The following is an 11,475-nucleotide window of genomic DNA, read 5'->3' on the forward strand; positions in this document are numbered from 1 at the left end:
ACGAGCTAACCTTACGAGGGATTTTTATTAGCTTCTTGATCGAACATTTGGTACTCTACGATATGCTCTTCGTCATTCTTTACTTCCAATAGAGTTGATGTTTCCCCAATGTTTCACCGTGTATGCATTTGATAGGTAGATCAATGCACGCTGATATCCAATCCAATTAGTTTGAAGTAATCGCTGTGCTATATAAAGAAGTAGACAAGTAGAGTGTTTGGAATTGGTTGATTTGTTCTCCGGGTTGCGGTATTGAATGTTCTTGAATCTTGACAGCGGATAGCGGACATGTAGAAGAGGATAGGATGGGATAGGATGGGATGGGATGGGATGGTGGTGGTAATAAAGTTTGAAGCTTGAATAATAAATGGTCAAGACTTTTCGGTGGAATCTCTTCTGAGTGAGTGGACTTGGTGGATTTGATGGATTTGACGGAACTTTCGGATTTTTTTTTAAATTCACGTGGTGATGGAAATTTAATCTATTGTGAAATACGGAGTATACGTACATACGTATGTACGAAGTATGTATACGATATCGTATATCGTATTGCAAGGTTGAGGTTGAGTGGGAATACCTAGGAGTAGGCAATCTGTATAAGGAAAGACGGTCTATTTCTATATGAAACGAGAGAGAAAGGATAATGAGCATTGAGCAGGGAAAAAGGGGGGAATGGTCTCAATATGGTTCATGCTATCGATTGGTGAACTTCGGAGTCGGGGTGCAGAGAAACGTGTCTGATTGGCTGGGGGTAATTAATTAAATTCAAGGCACCAAAGGAATTCGATTGGCTGAGAGGGAGAGATATGGAGCTCCACTATATCATTTTAGGATAAGTGCATGTGTGATTATCATATCAACCAATGATCATTTATCTTTCCCCCAGATTAATAACGGATATCGTTATCTCTTTAATCTTTTCTGTCCCTGGGTTTCGTGCCTTGCAGACTCCACTCTTTCCACTCTCACTGGTTATCTTTGGTCGGGGGGAAATCCTTGAATATTGAAGGAAGTGAAAGGAAGTGAGAGAAGAGAAGTGTGAAATGAGAGAAGAGTGCAATGGAAGAAGAGAAGTGTGAAATGAGAGAAGAGTGCAATGGGAGAAGAGAAGTGTAAAATGAGAAAAGAGAAGAGAGAAATGATAAAGTGCACTCTTTGATCCCCCAATGATAACTCCGTATGCGCGGAATAATCTATTGGGGAATTACATTATTGGGAGGTTCACATGAATCACATCAAAATGCTTCATATCAATAAACTAGACGATGAAATGCATCTCGTCATCCATTGATTGTTCATATCGGAATGGCCATTCCAAACTTCTCATCAGAAATTCAGAATACTCGATAGATACTTGCTACTCCCTTTACTTTGTCCTCAATCACATCAAACACCAAAAGACATTTCTTCTTGCTTGGCTTCTTCCCCTGCATTGGTAACCTTGGAACTTGACATGATCAGCCACCCAACAGCCACAGAACGGTACGAGCAGACACAGAACACAGACTACCTACACCCTAAACTTGTCTCACTGCATTACACCACTGCACTGCACTACATTGCACTCCACTCTTCAATCATCAATCATCGATCCATTCTTTCATTCATTCATTCACTATCCACCACTTACTTCCTTCACTTCCACCCTCACCTCAATCTTTTCCTGGGCAAAGAGATCTTCAAACGCTCAAACGCTCAAACGCTCATACCACGCTCGTACGAACATCTCTCTCGACTTTTGTTCATCACTTCTTTCGCAACTCCTACCTCTCTTCATCCCATCAAACCCTCCATTTCTACTTATAAAACAGACATCCGAGCTCAGAATCCTCCAGAATAAGATCATTGGAATCGAAGCTGGACTTTGCCACAATTCAATATCTTACACGTTGGATAATTCGAGAGAGAGAGAAAGGAACCAGAGTTGTACACACACACACACTCACTCAACATTCGTTCTTGATTGCAATTTTGTCATTCTTTTTAATATCACGATTTTATCTCTACAATCACATTTGTACCGCAATTTTTCCTTGACTGAAGAAAGGAAAGCAACTCAATTCCGACCGCCAACTTCCGACCAATTCCTAACGACCCATACCAATTTCGAGGTACCTGTCGAAGGACGATCAAACCCGCGCGCTTCAGAGTAACACAATCAGGAAGACATCTCACCAAAAGGAAACAACAATTTCTCTTTCAATTGTATCAGTCAAGTCAAGCAATGTCAATTTAATCTTCAATTGAGAAGATTTTGATACCGTCAATTGGCCTGGTTCAATTTAAATCGCATGAATAGTGAATATTCTTGTCGCATTCGCATTCATTTCCACTTTCTCGTGAATTTGTCACAGATCAACAAAATATGATTCAACAATAGAAACGGCCACTCTTTACCTTTTCTATTGTGCTTCCTTGCTCAGCTTTAAGCCACGGTCGACCCGAAAACGTATATCCACAATCCTACTGTCGTTGACGTTTGTACCCGTTACCCGTTCATTCGACCATTACCATCCAAGACTAATCGTTGTCTTACCTTTTTCATATCCGTCCTCGATTGATATCATTCATACGACCAAGTACATGAATACTTACTCGACATATCAATTGTACATCACCCTCACTTAACCTGCACAAGTCGATACTTCGCAGGCGGAGAACGACAAGTGCATCAAATACAACTCTACATTCATTATATCGAAGAGACTCACTCATTGCGAAATATCCAACAAAACCTTCAAGGTTACAATTCCTTCTTTTCTAGCCAGGTGCTTCGACATTATATCCATTGTCATCGTGGCAGAGCCAAACGAATTTAATTAAAAGATATACCCTCTACTATTTCAAATATGGGGATTTTTTCAAGACGTGTGAACAAAGACGACCTACGTCCTGAGCAGAAATGGGACTTTATTGTAAGGTTTGGAATGTCGTTGGGAATAGGAATATACTAATTATTATTCACAGAGTCTTAACGATTTTAAATCCACATCCTGTCTCACTCCTTTCGCATATGCATATCTTTGGATTTCTTTGGTCATCTCTACCGCCGTTTATGGTGTAGATACTTTTACCGCCGTTAACCTTTTAGCTTTCAATCGATGGTCTGGGGAAATTCAACCAATCATTCCTCTCAAAGTTTCGAAATGGATCTTTTCTGGATGTATCATTGCTTCTTGGATTAATATTGGATTCGAACATTTACGAGCGTGGAGAGTTATGCGACGAGGAGCTGTTGCCGAAAGTTATTTGGACAATCTTGCTGTTCGACTTGAAAGTATTAAAATGGGACAGACTGGTCGAGGTTGGAGAAGATTCTTGGTCTTTGCCGAATTGACAAAATCTAAAAAGGGAACCGAATATGTTGCGCTATTTACATATTTCGCTTTTCAATGTACGTCGCAAAAGGACCCCTATATTTTCATTACTAACATTTCTAGCTTGGATTCGTGTTGTATTCTGTCAGGGACCTCGTCAAGTCATCAACGCATTAACTCTATACTCAGTGTTTCATGCAAAACTCGATCCTACTGAATCCAATGATGTTGGAGACGCCCTCTTAACCTTTTTCAAGAAGGTTGGAATCCTTGCAGAACAAGAACATCAACAAGCAGTTATCTTGTCTGGTATGATCTTCACACTTGTCATTTGGATCTTTTCCGCATTAAGTCTTATTCTCGCAATCTTGTTCTATTTACTGTTCTTATGGCATTATATTCCAAATCACGATGGTGGACTTACAGGCTATTGCGAGCGAAAGATTAACGAACGTTTGACAAAGATTGTCAGTGCCAAGGTCAACAAGGCTATTGAGGAGGAGGAAAGAAAACGAACCAAAGCAGAACAAAAGGCAGTAAAGAAAGGAGAGAAAGTTTCTGGACGTCAAGCTACTATTCCAGCACTTTTCGATTCGAAAGAAGACGATAAACTCCCGGATATGCCTGTTCTCAATAGAGCAGATACAATGACAACCTTACCACAGTATACATCACGACCAGGTACACCAAGTAGTAATCTTCCACAAACAGCCAGTTTCGAACTTGAGAAATTGGATCAAAAACGACCATTACCTGGAAGATCTGTTACAGGGTCAAGTTATGCTTCAAATGCTCCTCTTATGGGTAATGCAGGTGATATGGGAAGAGTACCGGACTTACCACCACTTGATACGGATATGCCATTCCCTGCTCCACAAAGAACCAATACTGGAGGATCTCAAGGTAGCCAATGGCAACGTGGTCCACCACAAGGTCCTCCTCAAGGTCCACCAAGAATGCCATCTGCAATGGGTGATCGTGGATTTACAGCAAGTCCATTTTCTTATGCTGATGGACGAAATACACCTGGATTTCCAGGACCACAAAGACAAAATACAATGGATTCTTATGGAAGACCAATTCCTCGATCGCATACACCTATGGGTCCTGGCCCAGCTCCATCAATTGGAAGACGTACACCATTCGATCCTGCTATGCAAAATCCTCAAAATCGTATGATGTCTCCAGCATCAGAATATGGATCAGAATATGGAAGACAAACACCATTCAATCCAGCACTTCAAAATCAAGGTCGACCTTCACCAGCTCCAGGGTCAGAATTTGGAGGACCAAGACCACCATTCAATTTCTATAATGATCAAGGAAGATCATCTCCAGCTCCTGGGTCTGAGTACGGTGGTCCAAGACCACCATTCAACTACAATCAACAAGGACGTTCATCACCAGCACCTGGACCTGATTTCAGTCGTAGAACACCATTCGACCCAGCTCTCCAAAACAATGGACGTGCTTCTCCAGCTCCTTCAAATATGGGTCAAGGGTATGGGCAAAATACACGAAGTCCGCCATCAGCAAATCCAGCTGGGTATAAACCATTCAATCCCCATTCCATCAACCCAACATTAGCATCACCAGTCGAACAAGAAGAACAACACCAACATGGTTTCGATTTCGGTACGGGCACATCGAGTCCACCTCGAGTTAGGAATTTAACGGAGCCTATTCCAAGGGCTGCGACTACGGGACCAGAACAAATGAGATCTCATGGAAATCGAAATGAAGATTATGGAGATGAGGAAATGGGATCTATTTCTCCTCCTAGAAGAGCGGCTACGGAAGTTGGTGAATTTAATCCAGATCCAAGAACGAATCAAAATCAAGTTCATCAAAGACATGGCTCGGAATCTGGATCGGAATCGGGATCTGCACCATGGGGAGGTTATAGATGAGAGGTGTTTTGAATTTAAGGGATTTGAAGAATTGAGAAAGGGCGTTCAATCTGGATTGGAATGTATATTTAAAGCGAAATGCTGATAGGGGGTGTTTAACTTTTGACAGGGATGAATTACATATTTGGTGGTGTTTTGAGGTGGTTCTTTGGTGTTTATAGGAAGGAGGGTTATATTTATTCACTTACGTTCTTTATGAAGATATTTGAAAGGAGGAGATGAGGAAGGGAATATGAGGAAAAATAGATTTATATACCACTTGTGTGTATGGTAGGAAATCTACCGCTCGTGGGGTGGTATCATATCTGTGAGAGATGAATTGGGGATGTTTATACGAATTGGTGGATTGATGATAGTAATGAAGAATTACTGAATTGGAAGCGGCGGAACGATTGATGGTTTCGAAATGAGGTGAGGTGGATACTAGATAGATAGATAGATACCTATGAGATACCTAATTTGAAAGATAAAATAACTTCGGGATACCTTGATTGGATCTTTTTTGTTTCGTTTCTTTGACTATTCTTTTTTGGAGTATCTCTTGAGTTACTATTACTAGGGTGGATTTAATCTAGTGGTTAGAGAGAGAGGTTTTGAATTTGAAGAAAACTTTTCTTGTATTGAGATAAATTTTGAGATGTTAAGGGGATTGAGGGGAATGAGGGGAATGAGGGGAATGAGGGGAATGAGGGGAATGAAATAAGATGAGATGATAGTATTAGGTGTTAGGTATTAGGTGTTAGGTATATCGAGGTAGGGAGAGAGATAGATAGGGAAATAGAATAGATAAATAGATATAAAAGTCTGAAGTCTGAAGTTTGAAGTCTGAAGTCTGAAGTTTGGAGTGAGGAGTGAGGAGTGGGAAGGAGTGGGAAGGAGTGGGAAGGAGTGGGAAGGAGTGGGAAGGAGTGGGAAGGAGTGGGAAGGAGTGGGAAGTGGGAATAGGATTTAGAGGGTTAGGGGAATGAGGAATGGAGGTATAGATTAGGGATTGAGGGGATTGAGGGGATTGAGGGGAATGAAAGGATAGAAAGGATAGGAAGGATAGAAAGGATAGAAAGGATAGGAAGAATAGGATAGGATAGAAATAGAGAGAGAAGTTAAGGGGAGATTTTGTTAGTAGATGGGGATTGGATTTGAGTTTGAGTTTGAGTTTGGGAGTGGGTTTGAGTTTGAGTTTTGGATGTTTTATTAGATATATATATATGTATATGTATAAATTTGAAATTAAGAAAGTATTATAGGACAACTGGCAAGATCAGGAATATATCATAAACAGTACTAATAATAATAATAATAGGTATAGAATATAAACTAAGATACAGCTCGAAAAGTTACAATACAGAATTTTCTAGAGTGAAGATATATAGAATTTTCATATGTTAGTTAACCCAATAGGGCCCAGCTTATTTATTTATTGGTTATGTGTATCTACACCGTGACAGGAAGAGGGGTGGGGTGGAAAGAAGAGAGTAGAGTAGAGTAGATTGATAAGGAATAGAGATTATTTATTTGGATAGTAATTAGTTGGAGAGATTAAGGTTAGGAGTTAGATATTAGGTATTAGGAATTAGGAATTAGAAATTAGGAATTAAAAATCAAATAAAAAAATAATAGAAAAGAAAAGAGATAAAGAAGAATAGAAAGAAGAATAGAAAGGAGAGGGGGATGATATAATAATTAGATCATATAGTAAGTATCTATAGAGTAGATAATTGGTTTTATAAATAAGATAGATAAGATAGATAGATAGTCATAGATTATTTATTATGTATTTATTAAGTATTTTATTAAAATAAAAAATCTAAAGAAATCTTTATAAGTAGTTGAGTAAGTAAGTAATTCTAGAATTTGTAGTTGGTTTTATATTATATCGATATTATATTATATTCGAGAGTAGATGATGAGTATGTTTTATAAATAATTTACCTAGGTATGTATATAAAATAAAAAAGCTTGAAGAAATTATTCATTTATAGATCGTTTATAGATTATTTTTTTATAATTGAGATATTATTATAAATGAGATAAGTAGATATATATAGATGTTTAATAAACTATATAATAATTAAATAATAGATTATAATTAATTTATAATTGATTTATATATAATAAAGAGTAGAGGTTTAGAATACTTATGGTTTTTTATAGTAGATTATATACATTTGTATATTTGATATATTATAGAGAGATTTATTTTTTGTAAGAATATCTGAGTAAATGAGTAAATGAGGAAATTTATTTATTGGATTTTAGATTAGATTTGTTACGGATCGCACCCAATCGTAGTTACGATTACTCACATGTATACATACGCACGTATACGATCACGTATATATAGCTAGTATTGTGAGGAATCTGGAAACGAAAGAAGAGTTGTCATTGAATAATATAGTTATTAATGAAGAGCTAAAAGGAAGTTGAAAGCGAAGCTTCCAACTTATACTTGAAAAGCTAGCTAAAACGGCTAGTGTAGCCGGTCACGTGCCAAGAGGGTACGTGCGCCCTCACAAGTATATAGGAGCGCTCTACGAACACTTTGCTCCCGATTCTATAATTATAGATTCTAAGAATAAATTGTACCCTGCTCTCGCAATTCTTTTAAGGCAAAGTATTACAAGATTAGATTTTATATTCCGTTATTATTTTATTCTATTATTAACTTATTCCAAGTAGGCTAGGTAGACTTGAATCAAGTATTATAATTTCGTATTAGACTAGATTGAATTATATTATATTAACTTAAATTAATTTAAGCTATTTATATAAATAATAAGATATCAAAACTTAATCCTTGATATCAGAAAGCAGGCTAAACGCATTAGGCGTATTAGGTAATCATTCTGATTAATATAGTCAACTAGATTATATATAGCTTTCAATACAATACGCACTATACTTAATACGAATAATCTACCTACTCTATACGTATTTTCTATATCGTATAGTGATTCTACAATTGAATAGATGAATTGTTTAGATAGAATTCGAACCTATATATTATTGATTACTGGAATTGAGGAGTTAGCTTTTATATATGAGTTTTTATTTTTATTTGTTTATATGAGTAGGTGAATAAGTAGATGAGTAAGTAAGTAAGTAGGTAGATATATAGATATTATAGAGTACTTGAGTATATTCTAAGTACTTAAATATATTCTTACTGAGACAAAGAAACTTTAATTGATATTGAGGGTTATTATAGTATTTTTTCTTTCTTTCTTTTTTAAATCATTAATTGTTAAATGAGTAGATAGAGGGTTGCTTAATTGGAATCTAATATATAAGTTATAAATAATTATCTTTATTTTAAAACACTTACGGAATTTCTGACTGGGGTTCTGAGTAAGGGAACATTTACAGTATATAGGATTGAATGCGATGAATCTTACTCGGAGCTGATTTAAGAAGTTTGTATACTAGATATACTAATACAGGTTAAAGAATTCTAACTGATGTCAGCCTCGGTAAACTCACTAGTTCGAACTATTATAATTCTTCTCGATTACTTAAGATCGCTTCGGGTCGCTTGTGGTTTGTTTAAGTATTAAGGTATCAAGGAGTAGGTATAGAAATAAGTGTAATATAATGTATTCAAATTAAATCTATCGCTTTTTGAGGTTAAGAATGAAAATTCTAGAAAGATGTTTGTATAGTAGTATAAAGATAGATGTATATATACTCGTGTATTATCAAATATAAACATATCTGAAATGTCTTAATGAAAAATATCTCCAGGAATACCGGTACACGCAATCATCCCCCCCCAAAATACAAATCCTATCCCGTGCTTCCAATCGGAGAATTTTGAGACATTCATAAATCAACATGTAGATTTCGAAACCGTTCATTGTTCGCGAAATCACTGGAGGTGCGCTTAAAATTAAGCTTTCGTAAATTTCGTAGAGATTTCAGGCTACACTGGTAGCTTTTACCACACAGGCTGTAGTTGCATCTTCATAGCGCTGTTGATCAATTGTCGGAAAATATTCAGCGTGTAGTATGTGCTGTGGCAAAGGGAAAACATGACGCATAGTAGGAGAACTTCGATGGTGTTTGAGAATTCCGGAACGAGCATACCGGATCTTTTTGTTGTCCGTGGAAATGCTTGTTCGTAACTAGTGGTTTGCTGAGCTTCCCGTTATCTTTGGGCGTTATGGTTGGTGCTTAAATCATAGCAAGCAATCAGTTGATCAGTCTCAAATCTAATCGAGACCAACTGGCTGAATACTGGTACTGCTGGTACTGCATTCAATCAGTGTTTTACTGTAATGAAATTTCTGACAATAATGCATTTTTTGATATTCCCATAACCCATTTTTCTCATCCACTAACTAGGCACTTAGCCAAGTCCCCCCTTTTATCCTCACATCACTCTCCCCCCTCTTCCTCACCATTTCCCTCTCACTATCATTCTCGTAATCGTCTCCTACAAATACCACCGGTCGTCCATGATCAAACTCTTTACTGATCGTTGGCGCTGGACTACTAACTGTTTCTGCTAACTCTAACGTTTGCATATCATCTGCATCATCATGTTTGATGGAAATATCGGTTTGAATGCCGATCTTTAGGGCCATGCGATTCTTGGATGGTAGATAGGTGTTGGGAAGAACGGATACTTTGGCAATTAATTCGGCCATGGACATTTCGATGTTGAGTTTAACGATGTAGGCGAGAGGATGGAATTGCATGTATCTATTTGTGGTGTTAGTTTTTAATCTTTACGAGAGAGAAGGGGAAAGAGACAAGAGATGCGGGATACTTGAGGACTGGGGTGACTTACACAAAAGAATTTTTCAAACTCATCATTCCGATAATTAACGCATCCATACTCAAGGAAAAAACCACCAATACAGCATTAAACTTAATCAAGGTCTTGTATTTTTGCAAGCCATTGCCCACAAGCTTGCTGTATACCGTTTTCATAAAATAGAAGTTCAATAATGCATCCACCAACAGATAGATACTTTTCTCGCATCGATCCCAAACATCATTGATGTGAATAAATCTTTGTGAAATTTGTAGTCTGGCCGGAATCCAAATGCAATAAACCGAAATGTTGACAAGTGTGATGATCACTGCGACGGCAATCTTAAGATGAAGTGCTTTCCTTTTGACGGTGAAGAGAATGCTGATTCGATTTACTATAATCTGGAGGAGGAATTGAACTTGTAATGCCCAGAGAGTGAGGATGCAGAAGAAGAATGCAAAACTACATTGTATTAGAGGGCGATAAACAGGTTGATTGGACGCTGGAAGATATACCTTGGGGGGACAATTTCAGCATCATACAAATGAAGCCAACATATGATTGCAAATGCCAGACATACGACGAGTTCAGACCATATCATTACTACATATGGAGTATGAACTCGAGTGATTCCATAACGTTGTCGAACTCGTCTTGTTTGCTTATATGCCGTCCATGCTGTTAACCATCCAAAACCAAGAGTCCATCCAAAAGCAATCGATGCGATAGCTAAGTCAGCGCTTGTCGTAGGGTGGGCCACATAATTTGAAGAGAGTAATGTGAGCATGATAATGATTGATGTCGTGAAGCCTTCACCGAAGCTGGATCATCTCTGGGTGGGGCTCAATGCAATAATGAAATCAAATGAACGCCTAGAACGAAGAAATAATGTAGAAACGAAAGGAGATAATGACAGTAATATAATAGGATTATCTCAGGGTAACGGACGTCGTTTGTAAGTCGTGATACAAGGTCTAAGACTACTTTGTATATAGTTCTTGAATCGAAGTAGAAGTTTCTTTGAGATCGATTCAGGGACCAGATGTCAAAAGAGATCAGCTAAAACTCTATTACAATCAGGAATCACATAGTGTTTGGTTTCTGGGCGTATGCCATACCTATGAAGATTTTTATGAAACAGGGGCCAGGATGAAGCGACGCTCTGGGCCTTGATTTAAAGTTCACCTCAAGGAATATCCAGATCTCTGGGATTCAGATTCTTTTCATTATTACACCTCTGCCATCCCGGTGCCATGTAAACTTTCGTTTCCATTGCCTTGGGTAGCCCCCTCTTTGGGTAGGGATTTCCCCGAAGGCAGATCCCCCGGGAACTTTAACAGGGAATTTTGAGAACATGTCCACTTGAATCTTAGAATATCATGTATTACCAATTGAAGATTCGTTCATCTGAAAGACAGGCTATCCCAAGAAGTCAATACTTTCAATTCATTCCCAACAACCCATGTGGCGTTGATCGTCGAGTATCTTGACAATC

The 11,475-nt window shown here is 37.9% G+C and overlaps 2 protein-coding genes across 2 annotated transcripts; one reads left to right on the forward strand and one right to left on the reverse strand.

Moving 5' to 3' along the window:
* Positions 1–1,556: 1,556 nt before the first annotated feature.
* Positions 1,557–5,702, forward strand: EAE98_009437 (uncharacterized protein). The gene is made up of 3 exons (XM_038957058.1): positions 1,557–2,915; positions 2,968–3,394; positions 3,441–5,702. The coding sequence occupies exons 1-3, from the start codon at positions 2,850–2,852 to the stop codon at positions 5,225–5,227; spliced, it is 2,280 nt and encodes a 759-aa protein (XP_038806531.1). The 5' UTR covers positions 1,557–2,849; the 3' UTR covers positions 5,228–5,702.
* Positions 5,703–9,218: 3,516 nt separating this feature from the next.
* EAE98_009438 (uncharacterized protein) lies at positions 9,219–10,995 on the reverse strand. The gene is made up of 3 exons (XM_038957059.1): positions 10,496–10,995; positions 10,014–10,442; positions 9,219–9,925 (listed from the first exon to the last, which is right to left on the reverse strand). Exons 1-3 carry the CDS (start codon positions 10,765–10,767, stop codon positions 9,562–9,564), a joined length of 1,065 nt encoding a protein of 354 aa, XP_038806532.1. The 5' UTR covers positions 10,768–10,995; the 3' UTR covers positions 9,219–9,561.
* Between the last annotated feature and the right edge of the window lie 480 nt (positions 10,996–11,475).

Source organism: Botrytis deweyae (assembly GCF_014898535.1).
Source record: "Botrytis deweyae strain B1 chromosome Unknown BDEW_028, whole genome shotgun sequence".
NCBI lineage: Eukaryota > Fungi > Ascomycota > Leotiomycetes > Helotiales > Sclerotiniaceae > Botrytis > Botrytis deweyae.